General features: G+C 31.0%; 2 protein-coding genes across 4 annotated transcripts in view; one reads left to right on the plus strand and one right to left on the minus strand.

The window, feature by feature from the left end:
* Nucleotides 1-2597, minus strand: part of Rpi (Ribose-5-phosphate isomerase) — a 54602-nt gene extending 52005 nt beyond the window's left edge. Inside the window, exon 1 of the mRNA XM_035377982.2 lies at nt 2235-2597. Within this exon, the coding sequence (XP_035233873.1) occupies nt 2235-2393 (159 nt within the window). The 5' untranslated portion in view covers nt 2394-2597. The remainder of the gene's footprint in view (nt 1-2234) is intronic.
* A 361-nt stretch (nt 2598-2958) lies between these two features.
* The window catches only part of RhoGAP54D (Rho GTPase activating protein at 54D), a 33898-nt gene continuing 18315 nt past the window's right edge, over nt 2959-18541 (plus strand). The window contains exons 1-5 of one of the 3 annotated variants that reach the window (XM_085817448.1): nt 2959-3144; nt 3536-3715; nt 5683-5769; nt 11719-11928; nt 12731-12954. In XM_085817448.1, coding sequence (XP_085673574.1) covers nt 3547-3715; nt 5683-5769; nt 11719-11928; nt 12731-12954 — 690 coding nt within the window. In that variant the 5' untranslated portion in view covers nt 2959-3144; nt 3536-3546. The remainder of the gene's footprint in view (nt 3145-3535; nt 3716-5682; nt 5770-11718; nt 11929-12730; nt 12955-18541) is intronic. The other 2 variants (XM_035378011.2, XM_035378007.2) reach the window with 2 other exon arrangements.

Below are 18541 nucleotides of genomic sequence, written 5' to 3' on the forward strand. Positions count from 1 at the left end.
AAGTAAAAATAAGTCGACGTGTACATGGTTTAGTGATATTTTAATGAAATGATAGTTATTTTGTGAATTTTATGCTTGTAGGAATTTGGTATACGTTTAAGTTGAAATAAATGTGCATGGAAATAATTAAAATATTTGATACTAAGTATTAGTAATGCTTTCGGTATGAATTCGTTGGTGACGTGTATAATGTAATAGATGATTTAGAGGTAAAAGTTTTTGGATATTTTATTTATTTTATATGTGGAAATGTTCATATTTGTAAAGGGTAAATACTTTTTCGCGATCAGGTAATTTCATATATGTTCTTTTTACCGGGTTTAAAGATTGAGAAAATTGTCATGTATTTTCGTGAAATTTTTGTAATTTATGAGAAAAAAGCAGTGTACATGGATATAGTGAAGAGTGTGCGCAATTCTGGGATGTTTTTTTAAGTAAAAATAAGTCGGCGTGTACATGGTTTATGTGTATGTGTTATTTTGAAAAATGCGTAAGGAGAATGGTATTGTGCAGTTTTTCCTAATTTTGCAGTGAATATTTGTCATGATTAAGCAGTTTTGTTTGATAAAATTTCTAGCATAAGTGTAATTCGGCTAGTAGATTGTTGGAAGAAGTGTTCAGGAGATAAAAAGAAAAGAAACATGTCTTTACTTCGTGAAGACAAAATGGCGGCGGGAAAAAAAAAATAGAGGGTTGCTGTAGGAGAGTTGGTCGCCAAATTTTCGCCAAAAAATCGCCAAGTTACCATAATGTAAAGATCAACCGCTTAATATTTATTTGTTTACTTTATTAAACATTTCTTTCAACGTGCACATGTGTAAAGCATACATTACGCATAGTCGAAATTAGAAAATTGCAACCAGAAAACTATTTGATGTGTATTCGTGATATTTATAATGAATTTGATTTAAATCCTATCAAAGACAGAGTACATCGAGATGAAATACTACATTTAGTAATGAACTATAAGCCGAATAAAATAAAAACACCTGCCCTGAAGATAAGGATAGTGCTGACAGATCAACTTCCAGTTCATTGTGCGGCGCGACGTTCACCTCCCACGCAGAGCAGCATGAAATTGATAAACAGATTTCAGAATGGTTAGAGAAACAAATTATATGACTTTTTATACATTTTTTGCAGCAATTCCACTTTTTGTTTGATGAACATCGAAACATTCTTTCGTTTTGTAGATCCTTTGGCAGTATCCAGCATCGGAAATTCTATTTGACACAATCGAAAGTTCAAGCTTACTTTTATAAAATTGCTCTAACAGTCTGCAAAAAATAATAAGCTGGATCCAATTCGAAGATTAAGGAACAACGCTATCTGCAACATTAACTGAAATAGATAATTAGATAATTTTAGCTTAGCTTATACCGTCCGTTATACATTAAATGCACATGCATAAGCGTATTTTGCGCATGCGTAAAGGCATATGCGCATGCGTGAACGCATTTTGCGCTGATGCATTCGCAGAAAGTTTGTAGCTTTGAGGTCCGGATTAACGACTTTTGACTGTAGTATTCTTTTAATTTTCACCAAGGGGCACCTTTTAATATATTTTTCCATTTTGATTATCCTAGCAAAAAATAAACATTACTCTATTCCACTATAAGAAAAAAAACAGATATGCCTTGGATAAAGTGCAGAATCACCGACTTATTTGTTTGGCGCTTTTTACACGGATAAAAACCATTGGATTTTTGTCAATTTTCTTTTACTTTTTAAGTGAAAATAGGTTGATGTGTACATAGATAAAGTCAAGGGTGTGCGCAGTGCCATTTTTGTACAATTCTGGGTGTTTTTTTTTTTTTTTGAAGTGAAAATAGGTTAATGTGTACATGGATACTGAGTATGTGCAATTCTTAAAAACGCACCAAGCTGTGGGCGATTCTACACTTTCCCCCAAAAGTTAATCAAAATTTACATATTCCAAATGAGAATAGAATTAAATTTTATGGAATTTTATAATATGATAATAAATGCTAAACAGAGATTTTAAGGTCACCTCCTGATGACAACAAACCTAGGATTTAATGATTTTATTCTACTATCACGGAAACGAAAATGAAATATAGCATTCCATTAACACAACATTTTTGCAAAGCACATTTTTCATGCAATAGAATTATTTTATATACTCAAAATTTTCAATTTATGGCATTAATTTCATCAACTTAGACTGTGATTAGAAAAGCGATCTTTCTGATAAGTTAAAATTTAAGATTAACCTTTATATGATCATCAACAGCTTTGCACGCAGCAGCTTTCTTCGCTTGTTCGGCAGGATCCATTGCTGAAATTGTCGAATTTTTTCGAATAATAGAAAACACTAAACTGTAAAGGAAGGGTATGCGACCAATATTGCGATTAATAACAGATAAGTACATGCAGATCAGCAGATTGAAGTAACCGCACTTTACCAAATGATGCCTGTCATGATGTTACGTACATAGCTCATAAAATCAATCCCATGCATAAACATTTCGTAAATAAGCCAATATGATTGAGCTTCAGCAATTGCAAAAAAACGTAATTCCTTTTGGCTCCAGTACTCAATAACTTAAAAACGCAATAAAATTTGATTTATTAAAAATCCAGTACGAAAATATTGTTTGGTATTAGTTAATTTCATAAACTTGTGCAGAACAATTATATGGAATAATTCATAATTAAAATTACGTAAGTAATAAATAGAGTTTAAAATATTCAAAACAATAAAAATGAATCTTCGGAGTTGTTCGAAATTATTCATATCTGCTGAAATATTTCCATTAAAATTGTTACTTAATTCTAAGTTTCTCGATTTTATTATTGCCATTTCTATATTTGGAAGAATTCCGAGGAATATCCCTATAGATTTGTTCAGATCTCATAGCGAAAATACTCAAAAGCTTTTCCACCTTAGACTCAAAAAATGTATCAAACATTTGATTTTTAATGAATGGCAACAGCGCCTGCCAGACGTAAAAGCCAATAAAATTATGTAGAGCACAGCGGATGATTTAATTTCGTATCGTAGGTTTATACTGTTTTTGTTTGTATAGCAGTGTTTTACGCCATGTGAATTAAAATTGCTCTTAAAAGGAGCTTTTTCCGCTTTGACGAACAACATAATTCAAAAGATTATGTAATTTAAAAGTATGTTGACCGTTTTTATTTTTGTTTGCATTTAATAATATAGTTTCAAAACATGCATTTGTTTACCGTTTAGGCAATTTGATATGTAAAAATTAAATTTTAAATGGCTTTTGAAATGGTATTCTTGATACTTGAATCTCAAAATTGGCATTTTGTCTTTTTTAGACAACTCATTTAAAATAATTACTTGCATGCATTTGGCTCTTCTTTCGGCATTACGACATGCATTCATAAAAGTGTTATTTTGAATTTTTTTATCAAGCTACTTTTTCAGCTCAGAGGCGAGACTTATGAAATGAAGTATTTCATAATAAAATTTATCACCTGTTATTTATAACCTTATATTTTAATGTAGCTATTTAAATTATTTTCCGATTTTGAAAATTTTCAGGAGTATAAATAATGGAAGAAATCTTGAAACTTCAACAATTCAAACCTGAGAAATTAGTGGAATTATGCCGTATGCATTTAACTTTCACACTAGACCTTCACGATGATGAATTTTCAGCTTTAATGGATAGAGGCAATGGAAAGAAAAAGAACCGAGGTTATTTAAGTCGGCTTCTGAAAGGTATGACTGTAAAATGTGTAGCATCACCTTTTATGTACTTGATTCGTATATATTAAGACAAATTAGACGTAAAAACTGTGATATAATTGTAAAAGTTATTTTATTGCCTTTTATTGGTATTTATTTAATGTCAACTTTTTGTGATTTAAGAAATGTTTCCCAACTTTTGTATTTAATTATATTTGATCCTTATTGTAAATAAGTTAATGAGTGATTACTTATTCATTTCTAGTCATATAAATGTCATTTATTATGTTTTTCATTCATAATTTATTTGTCACATTATGCTTTTTGACTCTGCAAGTTTGATATACTAAAATGTACTGAATCAGAAAGCTTGTGTATATTATTTATCAGAAGTTCTGATTTATGTCAGATTAGCAGCTTTCTGCAAAATGTGTGTAGTTCATAAATGGCATTCAGCTGAATTCGCATTAATAGAATCCATCCCATATATGAAGGACCCCTTTATGAAATTCTTTTCCCATGATGTTGTGAAAGATAAAATTGAATTTATTTTTATTACACATATAAATATATGGGTACCTGTCAATTTTTTACCAAAAATTAGTTGTAAAAATATATAGCAAACCCAAAACCAAGTAAAACTTTTTCTCATTATATTCTTCTATTCTCATTGGGAAAAAAAAAAAAAAAAAAAAGTGCATATGAGATTTTTCAGTTTATGCTTGTAAAATGTATGTGCATATTTATAAACAAAGTTTGATGATTTTATGAAATCTTTCTTTTTTTGTGTGTGGGGGGCAGGGGGGTTGTTCAAAATGATAGCAGTTTTCAATTCAATATCAAAGGAATGAAGCTATTGCATTCTTCCAAGAAATTTTATTCTCTACCTGAGTTTGTGAATAAGGGCATAAAATGAATGTATATACCACCCACAGAAGCTATATGGATACATAATGTGAAAAACTATCAGAAAATGAGACTTTGGCATGATGATCTCAGAATCACTGTTTTTATGCAAAATATTGAAAGACTTTAGGTTTCATAAAGTTAAAAACAATGTATTAAGAGTTTGCCAACATTCTGAGGGCTGAGTTTTCATGCAACCTATTAAAACATGAGAAAGGAAATTCTTTTCTCAAAATGTTTTGAAAGGTAGGCAAATTATTTCTTTTAATACTTTATTGTTTAAAAATTATTCTCAAATGTATCCCTGAATTTGCTAGATGTAATAGGAAAGAAGCAAGTTTGCGAGTTACAAAGGCAAGAAACAATCTTTTGCAATAATATGATGAGTAGCATTTGGTTCAACTCCCTATAAGATGGCATGTATTTTTGATGCTGTACAGCCTGAAAAAAAGTGGTTCCCCTCAAAATGTCAATAATATGTAATCATATTCTTTTAATTGCCCAAACACAACTCATTTGATATTTATGAAAGGATGCTTGTGGCAGGTGGATAAAAGGACATTTCACAAAACTGTGATAAATGCTCATAGAGCTAGCCAATCAAATTAATTCATAAAAGTTCATCATATTGTTAAAATATCTTTTTCAGGAAGTACTTACTTTTTTCAGATATGTATACTTAGGTGAAAATGTGCTTTAACCCAAACTTTTGGTGCAAATTTTAAAAATCACGCAGGCTCACGTACATACATCATTTAGTTAAAGCAACAACAAGAGTGTGGGTTAAAGCATGTTTCATCCATATAGTTGTTAGACTTGAGATGAAATATTTCTTCACGTTACGCTATTATATATGTTTATTATTGTGTGACCTTATGAACTTGTTTATTTAATATAACATCTGGTAAGGTCAAAGTTGTATCTGAAAATAAATGAATGTTCAATGGATTAGTAGCGAGAATTTTGTATTAGGGGGAAAAATATATTAATTTTTATTTGATTTTCTGAGACTGATAATAAACATTATTTTAGAAGTCATTTAGGGTTTTAAAATCTATGTTGAAATATAATTATTTGTATTCCAATTCTTTTAGAAAAGCCTGTATTAGAAACAATGCCATTAAATCAAGAAACTATTTCTCATGTCTACCAGATTATTGAATTTTTAGGCAGAGAAATAAGTAAGTGAATGTCATTTCTCTTAAATGTGTTTGCTTAATTTTATTTTAAAATTAAAGTTCATATGTATCATTAATGTTTGAAATTAAACAAATATATTAGCAATTTGTTTTTTAAAATAGTAAATGAACTTGTTTAATGTTATAAAATTTAATTACATAATAAGGTACTTAACAGCAAAACATTTTAAACAATTTATATACTCTGCTTCTCAAGTGTATGTTGATAAGTTCAGTATGCTCAAAATTTTATTTGTGGTTGTATATATTATACTCTTTTTTTTTTTTTTTTTTTTTTTTTTTTTTTTTTTTTTTTTTTTTTCAACATTGCCATTAACAACCTTTAAATATTTAACTATCACCCTTGTTTCTTTCTAGTCATTTTTGAATTTTTTGTGCCAGGCTCAAAATCTAAACAATCTTTTGAAATATTAAGGCAATAAAAAAATTCATGATGTTTTCTTTATTTTAAAAGAAAATGCCTTTTCCATCTGTTTAGAAAGATGAAGAACCAATGCATACTTTATGTGAAGGAAAGCCTTGAATTCACAACTAGTTTAATATTTAAAAATATTTGTATCAGGGCCAGATACAAACATTAAAAAATATTTGCATCAGAGTCAGATACAAACATTTTTTTAATGTTAATATTTGTATCTTGACCAGACAATGCAGTCACTAGGTTTCCTATCAGATTTATGAGAAAGAGTTTTAATATGTGTTGATAACAAGTGAAAATATCTTTCTATTATTTTTATTCCATAAATAGGCACTTGCATATTAATACAACTTCCTTTGCGAAATTTGGCAATTTTTACATTACTATGTTTTTTAGTAGGTAAGAATTGTCTTATTATGTTTTTAACACATAATGCCATTTCTGTTCATCAATGAACTTTGAAAAATTCTCATGGGTGTATATACGGTTAATCTTCGGATTATGGTAACTTGGCGATTTTTTGGCGAAAATTTGGCAACTAACCCTGCTACAGCAACCTGCTAGTTTTTTTTTTTTTTTTTTCCAACAATCTGCTAGCCGAATTACACTTATGCTAGAACTTTAATGGAACAAAAGTGCTTAATCATGACGAAGATTAGGTGCGAAATTGGGAGAAAGTGCAGAATCGCCCACTACTTGCCACGTTTATAAGAATTGCACATACACGGTATCATCCATGTACACATCGACCTATTTTCCCTTAAAAAAAATCCCAGAATTGCACAAAAATGGCATTGCGCACTCTTGACTTTATCCATGTACGCTGCTAAAGTCCTATCTAGTAACCTTTATCGCCTTACCAAAATGTCGCCAAACTACCTGTTACCATATTCCAAAGATTAGCCGTATATACTAATGGGTAATTTTAATAGCTATTAAACTATAAAGTAAGAGAATTTTACCAGCCTGATTTCAATAAGCAGAATGTTCTGTCATTATCAATAGCAAGCTTAAATGTACAGAAATAAAAATGAAAAAATATTTTTAAATATCATATATTATGCAGCAAAAACTCCTTTTTCAATGCAACAAAACCTGATAAAAAGATCACCATTAGAAGGTGGTTTTCTTTATCACATAAAAATGTATAATTTGTTAATTGAATATAAAATATTAAATATAATAGCTTCTATTTATTTCCTGGTTTACTGAAAAAATGAATAACGAGTGATATTATTTCATGATTATCATAGATTTTAAACATTGATACTTACTCAATAGGAACATTATAAAAACTTTTGCCATTTAATTAATGTCAGTGATTTAATCATTTTTAAAAGCATCTTCCCCTCCCCCTTGTTAAATCTGAAATCATTCTTACTTTCTTTTACATTTTATATATATTAGCATTAAACGTCTAAAAGGCATTATATATATTTATTTTAAGTCGTTATCATATATAGTATTTCTGCATTAAAAATGCCTTTTTCTGTTTCTCTGCATGATAAAATCTGTACATGTGCCGATAAAAAATTTATAGATGCTTATCAGTTATGCTGCATGAAAAGCATCTCATTACTATAGCTTGATTTTTCTTTTTTTATTTATTTGGAACAAATTTAGAATTTATTTTTAATCTCTTTCTAATGAGAAAGTTTTTATGGAATTCTTTTCATATAAATATTTGGCATGATGAAATAATATTCCATGGTGACTCTTCCAATATACATGTTTTTGATGAGCGTTGATTTCTTCCGCTATATTCTATCTTGGTGATCAAACTAATCATTGCAAAATTTCCAGTTTCACACTATTGAATAGACCAGAAATTAAAATTTGTTTAGGATTTTAAATTTATTTATTAAATTTTGCCAACATTTTTAAAATTATTATACTATTACTAACAGTGGCAGACAAAATTTAATCTCTCATAATATTATTAAGTAGCCTCTTAATTTTAAATGATACTGAAATTGGATTTCTAAATCATACCAAAAATATTTAATGAAAAAATTTCATCTTATGCTATCAGATCAAAATCATAAAAAAAAAAAAAATTAAAAAAAAAAAAAAAAAAAAAAAAATCTTGAAAGGAAAGTGATGTCATGTATTTCATCGCTATGCTAATCAGAAGGGATAATTTTCTTAAAAATTCAAAGGCAGTACTTTTTTATACTTCCTTATTATAGCAGTCCCGAGAGTGAATCACTAACCAACCGAGATACTTCACCATGCGTTATTATTGTTATATATTGCAATTTATTTTTACATTCCTGCTTCAGGAGCTTGGCGAAATCATAGGTGCAATCTTGGCATAATCCTAAAGTCACAAATAAGGTTGGGGACCTTTGTAATAAGGGAGTATCTAATTTTCTTATTATCTTTATAACCCTTCTCCTTCTTCCATTCTAAGAATTAAAAAATGCAAAACAGTTTACATACAGCATTTAACAGAATTGATGCTTATAGCTTTAAGGGTGAGAAAACATAACAAAAATAACCATTTTCATTTCATGTATGGTGAAACATAAAATGGAAATGCAGAAACATATGAAAAAATAAAAGTTGTTTTAATCATGGATTACTGAAAAGAAATAATGTTTGATATTTACAAGAACTATCTGGATAGATGACGACCAATGAAATGTATGCATACAGAGAAGTGATTGTCATGCACTTTGGAGATGCCCGACAAGTCACATTTCTGTGGTAGCAACAGGGTCTTTAGTCAGTCTTATAAATGGGATCTGTCAGCTTAATAAGAAAATGAACTAGTAGCTGAATATTCCTTAATTTCATTGTATAATATTCCCTGCTAATGGCTGTATTTCTTTCAAGTCTATCAAAATGTCTTGACCGTCCTAAAAAATGGTAGCTCTTATCTTTTTGTTGATGGTGCTTCACTTTTATCCCTCCTTCCCCTTGGTTCTCTCTTTTATAGAGGATCATAGTGTAAGATCATTGTTTTATTATCAGTTATTACCAACTGTAAATATTTCTCATATTTGCACTGTAAAGCTGCAACAATTGCTTACAGTAAATTACACTTTGCTATGAAATCAGGGTACCTACTTTGCAGAGATTTTGTTCATGTAGAATGCATAAAGCAATTGTTTTAGATCAGTGATATTCAAACTATGGATCTCAACCCCATTTGGAGTCCCCAAAATTTATAGTGTGAATGCAAGGTGGATAAAAATCCTAAAGAATTTGAATTGATGGTATAGTATAACTAAGGATCAATGTTCTAATTGGGCTTATTTATATTTTTATAGAGTGACACTTCTATAAATTTGAATACCACTGTTTTAGATAGATCCAGTTTTGCTGTTATTTTCTGACTTTTTTAAATCTCCTATCACTCAATATTTTTTTTTAAACATAAGCAATATTTCTGATGCCAATACATCCATTGGTTATGAATAGCTTGCCTTCAACACAGATCCCTGTATAAATTAAGGATCTGATTATACTTGCATAATGATGCCACAGCATTACAACTGTTCATGTAATGCAACAGTGCTAGTTCGTCACAATGTTACTTCAAAAATCACCCACCTTCTTTTCTTTGATATGTATAACCAATACAAAAAGAAATGGGAAATGCGTTTTAGTCTAAATGCTGTTACAGTTGTAGTAATAAATTTTTTTTGGGGGGGGAAGGGAATAGTAAACTTCACTGCCATATCATCCATAATATTATACAAGTATTCTTTTACAGGTACTGATTAGCTTATATCCCACTTTTCTCATTTTTGATTAAATATCTATACCTCTTGCTTTTTCATTCTATGTACATTTTCCAGTGTTTTGTGCTGTTTTTTATCTCATGCCATTGAGAAGTACCAGTATTTTTACTGGAAATTTTTGTGATACAGTTGCATTAGCTATAGCACATTCATTTTACTTTTGTTTTTATGTACAATGAACGCATGTTATATATTCGCTGTACTTATCAGCTTAAGTTTCAGTACTCCTAAGATGGCTGTTAGTTGATCAAGTTATTTTATGACCAACCTGTATTTTAGTTAATTTAGGAATGATTTTAAAATTTTGCTTTCAACCTTCAGTTGCCCAGATACTTTTCTCCATTTACTTGAATACAGAAAAGTATCTTGCAGATACATTGCACCATCTAAACATTATACTTATGCAAAAAAAAAAAAAAAAGATTCCACAAATCATTTACTTATTAATGTGGCAACTTGAGTATGGAATTAAATTTTTCTTTGTTGTAATTATTGAAATTTTTTTCATAGTTGAAGAATTTGATTTCCTTATAAGTTTTCTAAATCAGTAAAATTATTCCTTGTTCAGTAGATGATGAATTCTATTTATTACTATATTTCATTTTATGCTTTACGCTGAGCCACCTTAGCCATAGCTGTTACTCATTTAGCACAACCATGAAGCACGTGTGAATTAAGGATATCACAGACGTGAGTAACATTGCCCTTGCCAGTAACAGAAAGGCAGACTCACTAGCCAAGAGAGGAACACTTGAGCCACAAGACAGCAAACCACTTCCTCCAGAGTCACTTAAAAAACATATTTTTGAGAAATTAATGGATACTCTTAAATCTGACCAGGCAGCAAAATCAACAGGCAAATCCTAGGCTAACATTCAAGATGCATGAAAAACGTTTTGTCAAAAACCCCATAAAGAGGCTGTGGCAAACTTCAGACTGCAAACATGTCACATCATCTTAATAAAATTTGCTCCTTCCATCTAGTATATGCCAAATTTGCGATTAGGGCATCATGATTGCAGAGCATCTTCTTATATGCACAGAACTAGATAAAGAGTCTCAGAAATGTGGTAAGATTAGTAAACTATGCTGGAATGCCAGAGCTTTCATAAACTCCTTTTAAAGACTATATCTCCTTTCCTTGTTTAAATTTTTAACTTTTTATTTTTGTTCCCATGTTCATTTATTCTGATTCTTACTTTAAATGTTTCTTCCTTTTTTATTATATATCACTGTTCTTGTGTGATACTTGAGCTGTTCTATATGTTTGGATTGATCTTTCCAATAAACCCATATCTAACAACAGCATATTTCATTTTATAAATAAATCTCTCAAGTCCTATCTCGTATCTTAATTTTCCCTTTAATGTTTTCATCTTAATACACTGCATTTTATGTCAATTTTTAAAGCATTAATGACTTGAATTTCTCTGGATTTGGTGATTTCTGTTGAGGGCAGCAGTATTGTTCAATTACTAAAAATGCTTTAGCTGAACAAAAGTAAATTTGGTATTATGTTTAATATTGATTATTTTATTCCCTTTCACTTTTCACTTTACTTAGCATGTCATTTCTAACTAGTTTTAGGAAACTGATTAAACAATAATTACTGAGTTATATATTTGTAGATCTATTAAAATCAATTCATTAAAATTAATGTTTATGCTGAAAATCTTAACACTTATTAATAGCAAGAAAACAGTCTCACTTGATATTAATTTATCAATATGCTACTGTGTTGTTTCAGTTCAGTTTTTCTTTCAGATGTCCATAAAGAAGGTTTGTTTCGCAAAACGGGAAGTTTTGCTAGGCAGAATGAACTTAAAATGTTACTTAGGCTGGGAGAAAATATTGATTTTAGTGCTTGTGCTTACACTGTTCATGACTGTGCGTGTGTGTTAAAAAGTTTTTTGGCTGAATTACCTGAACCATTGCTGTCAGAGGCTCATTATTCTGCACACTGCCAAATCACAGGTATTTATTTTGCTTAGTATTAGTAATATTTTACAATTAATATGTATTCTACCATGAGGAAATATGATAGCATTCAAAATAATTATGCTTAAAAAGTTAATAGGGTTTAGAATATTAAAAACTTATGCAAGTTTTTTTTTAACTTTTAATCCTTATCATGATATTATGCTTTATATTTTATTAATTTGATTAAATGTGTAGTTATGTAAGAAATTATACTTATCGTTTCTATTATGCTGTTAGGATAATTTTTCAACTATGTCTGGTTGTTGCAACTATGTGCAATCATTTGAGCACCAGAAGTTAATAAATTATATGGCCAATATAAATATGGTCTACTTTCTTCAAACTAATTCTTTATTTTAATCTATGTTTTCTGCTTTATTCCTTCTGTAATATGAATAATCACTTCCATAATGTGATTTTGTGAAGTTTAGTTTCATTGTATGAGAGTTAGAGAGAAAATTCATTTAGTAAATTCAAGAAATAAATGGTTATAAAACTAAAATTTTCTAAATAAATCAAACAAATAAAATTAAATTAAAGCCACTGATCCTAAGAAAATGGCTATGATTACACATAGCTGCAATAGTTAGACGTAATTGCAAGTTATACCAAAGAAAATATTAGGAGTTTGTTGCTGGCTAGTCACTGTTTATGGAAATTAGAGTAATTGGTTAATTCCTTAAGAAATGCTTTGGCCAAAACATGTTCATTCATTATTATGTAACCACAGCTAAAACAAATAGGATTTTTCACATGTTATTGTTCTCAAATATGGTTTGATTTAATTTTATTTTAGATATGAATCTTAACAGCACGTCATCTAGTCAAGCGAAAACTATATATGAAAGGCAGCTAAAGGCAACTAAACTTCTACTTTTATTACTACCTCCTGACAATTACTGTCTCCTGAAATATTTGCTCCTTTTGTTGAATCAAATACAAAACGCTCAGGAAAAAAACAAGATGACATCTGAAAATCTTGCTACCTTATTTGCACCTCATATAATTTGTCCTAGGAAAGTGAGTATAAAACTATTTTCATTGTATTTTATGCTGCTATAATAAAAAGGTATCAGGAATGATTGATTTAAAATATCAAGGTTGGCATGCTACCTGAAAAACCGGGAAAAGTCAGAGAATTCAAAAATTGACTTAACCCCTTAACTGCCGTGGGCATATATACCAAAGCCTTGCTCAGCCGATGCTTTAACTGCCCCGGGTGTATATATACACCCTTCCAAAATACTATCATTTGCTTTGCGCTGCTACCCCGGAAATTATTCGCAAAGCTTTGGAATGCAACACCACAATGACCTTGACAAAGTATGCGAAGGAGGATACTATTTCAGAGTAGTGTGGGGAGAAATTGGAGAGAGGGATGTGTCTAAAGTGGTGAAAGTAATGACTGCGGGGTATTGGCTGGTGTTGTTTGAGTAAAACATATCTTTTTTATTCTGTGTCGTCCATTTTCATTTCCTTTTTAAAGCAGGTTCCAGGAATAAAGAAAGATAATGGATGTTTCAAACCCATTTATCTTTTTTGAATTATTTTTTGATGAACTGCTCGTGCTTCATATTGTTACTGAAACTAACCGTTTTGTGGACGAGTATATAAACCAACACCTTGCAAATGAAAAATCAAGAACAAAATCGTGGCATTCAACCAGTTCAGAAGAAATATATGTTTTCTTAGGCATACTGATTTCACAAGGTATAACACTGAAACCTGATGCAGTCAAAAGTCATTAATTCGGACACCCATAGTCCGGAATGATCTATAATCCGGACCTCAAAGCTACAAACTTTCTGTGCATGCTTCGCGTTGACGCATGCGCATAATATGTTTATGCATGCACGTTTAATGTATAATGGACGGTTTAAGCTAAGCTAAAATTATCTAATTCAGTTAATATTGCAGATTGCGTTGTTCCTTAATCTTCGAATTGGATCCGGCTTATTATTTTTTGCAGACTGTTAGAGCAATTTTATAAAAGTAAGCTTGAACTTTCGATTATGACAAATAGAATTTCCGATATATATTAACTAATATGTAAAGGATCTCTACAAAGCGAAAGTATGTTTCGAAATCCAAAATCTGTTTATCAATTTCACGCTGCTGTTTGGCCGGGGGGGGGAGAACGCCGCGGCGCGCAATGAATTTGAAGTTGATCTGTCAGCACTATCCTTATCTTCAGAGCAGATGTTTTTATTTTATTTGGCTTATAATTCCTTACTAAATATAGTATTTCGTCTCGATGTACTCTGTCTTTGATATGATTTAAATCAAATTCCTCGTCATTATAAATATCATGAATACACATCAAGTAGTTTTCTGGTTGCAATTTTCTAATTTCGACTATGCGTGCGTTGAAAGAAATGTTTAATAAAGTAAGCAAATCAATACTAAGCTTTTTCTTTTCGTAAATTTTGATACCCTTTAGATCATAATTGTTCTTTATTTCATAAATTAAGGTTTCATATTTTTAATTTTATACGAGGGTTGGAACTTTAATAGTGGCAACTATTTATTTACAAGGAATACAAAAGTGATTCATGTCACCATGTTTTACAGTCCTTCAATATAGTAGCCAGCATTGTGTACAACCCGTTTCCAACGATGTGGAAGTCGCAGAATACCTGTAGCAGCGCCTGTCTTGTTGATAGTTTGAATGGACCGGTCTACTGCCGCAAGAACCTCAGGAACAGTTTGGAAGCGAGTGCCACGAAGTGGTTCCTTCATCTTAAGAATTAAGTCATAGTCACAAAGGCTTAGATCTGGGGAGTATGGTGGACGGTAAAGCACTTCCCAGCCCCATCGCTTGAACAAATCAGTGACAGCTTGCGCTGCATGCGGCCGAGCATTGTCATGCAAAATGAGAGAAGCATTCTGCAGAAAGTGTCGCCGTTTTTTTCTCAAAGCTGGTTGGAGATTGTGCTCCAAATATGAGCAGTAATACTGCGCAGTGACGGTCTGCTGTGGGGGAACGGTATGCGTTAGGATGACACCATCACAGTCGTACACGAGAATCACCATAACTTTCACATTGCTGTGGTTCTGACGAAATTTCGAACGTCGTGGTGACCCGTGATGATGCCATTCGTTTGATTGGCGTTTCAGTTCTGGCTGGTGCGATTGGGCCCAAGTCTCATCCAGCGTAAAAAAGCATCTCCTTCGCGCTCATAGCGCTCCAGGTAGGTTCGGGCAGCATCGTATCGTAGCCATTTCTGCATTTCCGTCAATTGATGTGGAACCCATCGTGAAGCAATTTTTCTCATGGACAGGCGTTCCTTCAGAATGTGCAGCACAGTCGTATGTGCTAATCCTGTTTGTCTGGCCAGCTGACGAATCATCTGGCGGCGATCACTGTCCATTAGAGCGGCAACAGCTTGCACGTCTGCATCGCTGACACTCGGACAACCTGGCCACAGCATGTCTACCAATTTTTGGCGTCTTTCATTGAATGCTTTCACCCATCTTGCTACGGTTCTGTAAGGCAATGCAGATTCCCCGCAAGCCTCTTGAAGCCCTTGATGACACTGTCGTGTTGTACGACCTCTGGCACATTCAATTTTTATTCAACATCGTTGATCTTGTTTTAAAAACATCTTGACAACACTTACTTTAGACCGCGAGCTAATACAAGGATTCGTTCTTCGCGTCACTCCGCATGCGCGTGACGTAGGCAGGACAAGTGTTTTTGCTGAGAGGTAAGGTATGGTATACGCGATATTCTTTGGTTTTGATGCGTAGTGTTTTTTCAGCTGTGTTGCCACTATTAAAGTTCCAACCCTCATAATTTCTGCATGCCATCTTACCAGATTTAAACTGATGATCTATAATCCGGAATCGCCGAAGTCCCGACGAGTCCGGATTAATGACTTTTGACTGTATTACACTTTACTGGTCTAAAAATAAATTGATCAAAAATCCATTTTAGGGATCTTTTTTATTATAAAAACATCGTTTTTATTATACTTTTACTCAAACATTAAATTTTGTGCATTCATTTTTCTCTTTTATTCTTTATTTTGTGAAAGTAAAACTTGCACTTATTTCCCCCCTCCCAATACATTGCATGACTACGCGTGCCTGTGTGAAAACCGTGGCACTGGGAAATGAATCTTGTACATTTCCACGGCTGTTAAGGGGTTAAAAAATTGGAGGAAAGTTGGGAAATTTTATTTTAGTCAAAATCTGGAAAAATTGTTGAATTTCATACTGCTACCCCCTCCAAAAGCAATTTTTTACGCCAACGTTGGAAGCAATCACTTTCTTGGTGAGTTATGTATCATGGGAGCATCATTCTGGCAGCTGGTATAGAGCCCATTTTTGCAGTTCCAATCGAATTGTCTTTTAGAAAGGCAAAGCAAGTTCCCAGAAACTTTTAGTTTCCAGTAATCTTGAGAATCAAGAGATTCGCATGTGCAGTGCATGTTGAACAAAAGAAAATACCTTCCCATTCTCATATAAAATGAAACTGCTTTATTCCTATTATATGGTACACATGGGATTTGGCGACATTATGATGAGTAGTAAACAGGCCATTGGTCTTGGCAACAGTTTTCAAAATCATGTCAAGCCCATATCATATACTAGGATCTTACCACAAAATCTTTTAAACACTTTTTTTTTTTTTTTTTTCTTTTTAATAAATGCCTTATTTGTCATTTTGAAGTAAAATTTAAAAAATAGAAATCAGTCATCTAGGCTAACCCTTTAATATAATTATATTTGCCAAAATATTTTTGATTACTGTAATTCAGTTTGGTACTATTGTATCAGTTTTGTTTGTAAAGAAACAGTTACTTTTAATATTAATAGAATGCAAAACTATTTATGAATAAACCCTCTCTCTTATAGCATTGTTACTTTATAACATAATACAATAATGATGCAGTATCATTCTGTTAATAAATTTTATTACCTAACAACAAGTTACACAGTTATAAATTGTATATAAAAACATTTAGTAGCCGGATTTGATTTCAAAAAATTTAATACAAGTAAAAAAGTTAAAAATTTACTGAAGTTTCTATCATTACTGTTAGTAGATTATATTTCTATTTGTCAAATAATCACAATGGATTTTTAAAAAGGGCCTTCACTATAAGTGTTTTAAGAACTATATTACTTAAACTAAAAAATTAAAAGACTTCAGTGATGTTTATTATGCAGGTGATAAAGAAATAATACGGGTATATGATTTTACATCTTGAAGTCTTGTGAGTTGGAGTATGGGAAACAACCGATAGTTGCTTTGTTGACAACAAAAGCTGAGTGGCAGCAGATTATGTTAAAGAACTGATATATTTTTTAAGCTTTTTTGAAAGAAATAATTAATAGGATGATTGTAATGAATTTCAATATTGATAATTATAGTGCAGTTAAATTAACAACTGAATGTTTTATAAGAGAAGTAAACACGTTGCAAAACCATTAGGTAAAATTAAGTTTAATAAATTTAAGAATGTATAGTATATTAAAAACTTTATTAAATTAAGTATAAAATAAAATCATAAATAATAGTAATATAATTTGACTTTTTGAATTCCATAAATGAAAATTAATGGAAGTTGTTGAGGGTAATTTTTATTTAATTATTATGTAAGATTGAACGGCAACAATATTATTAAAATGTGAGTGGCAACAGTTCAATTTTCCAATTGGAATGACAACAGTAAAGAAAAATGTTCCAGTACTATCACTTCTTATATAAAGTGTTTTTTTTTTTTTTTTTTTTTTTTTTTTTTTTTTTTTTTTTTAATTCTGTATTGTAATGTGATGTTATGTGATTTTGCAAACTAAATATGCTGTTTTGTAATAAAAATTTTCAGTAACTTCTTGTAATGGCAATTTTCTTTAAAACTTCAAAAAAATTTGGAAAGAGCAAAAATGTGTTTTCTTTTTAAGAAGGCATGTTTTGCTTAAATTTAAATTTTATATTAGCATGTTTCTCTTCAGTCTGATTTTTTCCCCCCTTGCTAATTGGCATTTTCAAGAAATTGCTTTCAGTTTGAGGATCAAAAAAAAAAATAAAAATTAAAATAAAATAAATAAATAAATAAAAAGAACAAAAAATTCCCTTTCCTTACTGTATAAAAGAGATCTGTTTCAGTTTGCCCTCAAAATCAATAGAATTAATTCAAAATCTGCACCAAATTAAAGTTGCTGTTTTGCTTTACTTTAAATGGTATTTGCATGTTATCCCATCCACTATGAAAGGTATCTACCATCAAAACATGAAAACTGAAAAGTTGTGCTAATCATTCCTGCAGAATTCTGGAGGAACTAATGACTCTTTATTTAATAAACAATCAGTATTTGACCTGCTTTGTAGAAAGACTTTCATCGATTTCTACTATTTTGTTATGCCCTCTAATTTTACTGGAAGCTCTTTGTTCTTAGTACAAACTTCCTGCACATCTATTAATGTTTTTTGCGCATATTCAGCTCGCCATATCATCTCCATCACAACGAAAATTTTTTATGTCAGGCTCACATAACTTTGAAAAAAATGCACTCCTTACTGTTCTGTAGTCAATGATTAAAAGTCAGATCCCAAATTTTAATCATTTCTTTCAAAATGCAAGAGAAAAATATAGCAATA

This window comes from Stegodyphus dumicola, chromosome 5 (assembly GCF_044657685.1).
Source record: "Stegodyphus dumicola isolate Sdum_Otavi_A_Nest chromosome 5, ASM4465768v1".
In the NCBI taxonomy this organism is placed as follows: Eukaryota; Metazoa; Arthropoda; class Arachnida; order Araneae; family Eresidae; genus Stegodyphus; species Stegodyphus dumicola.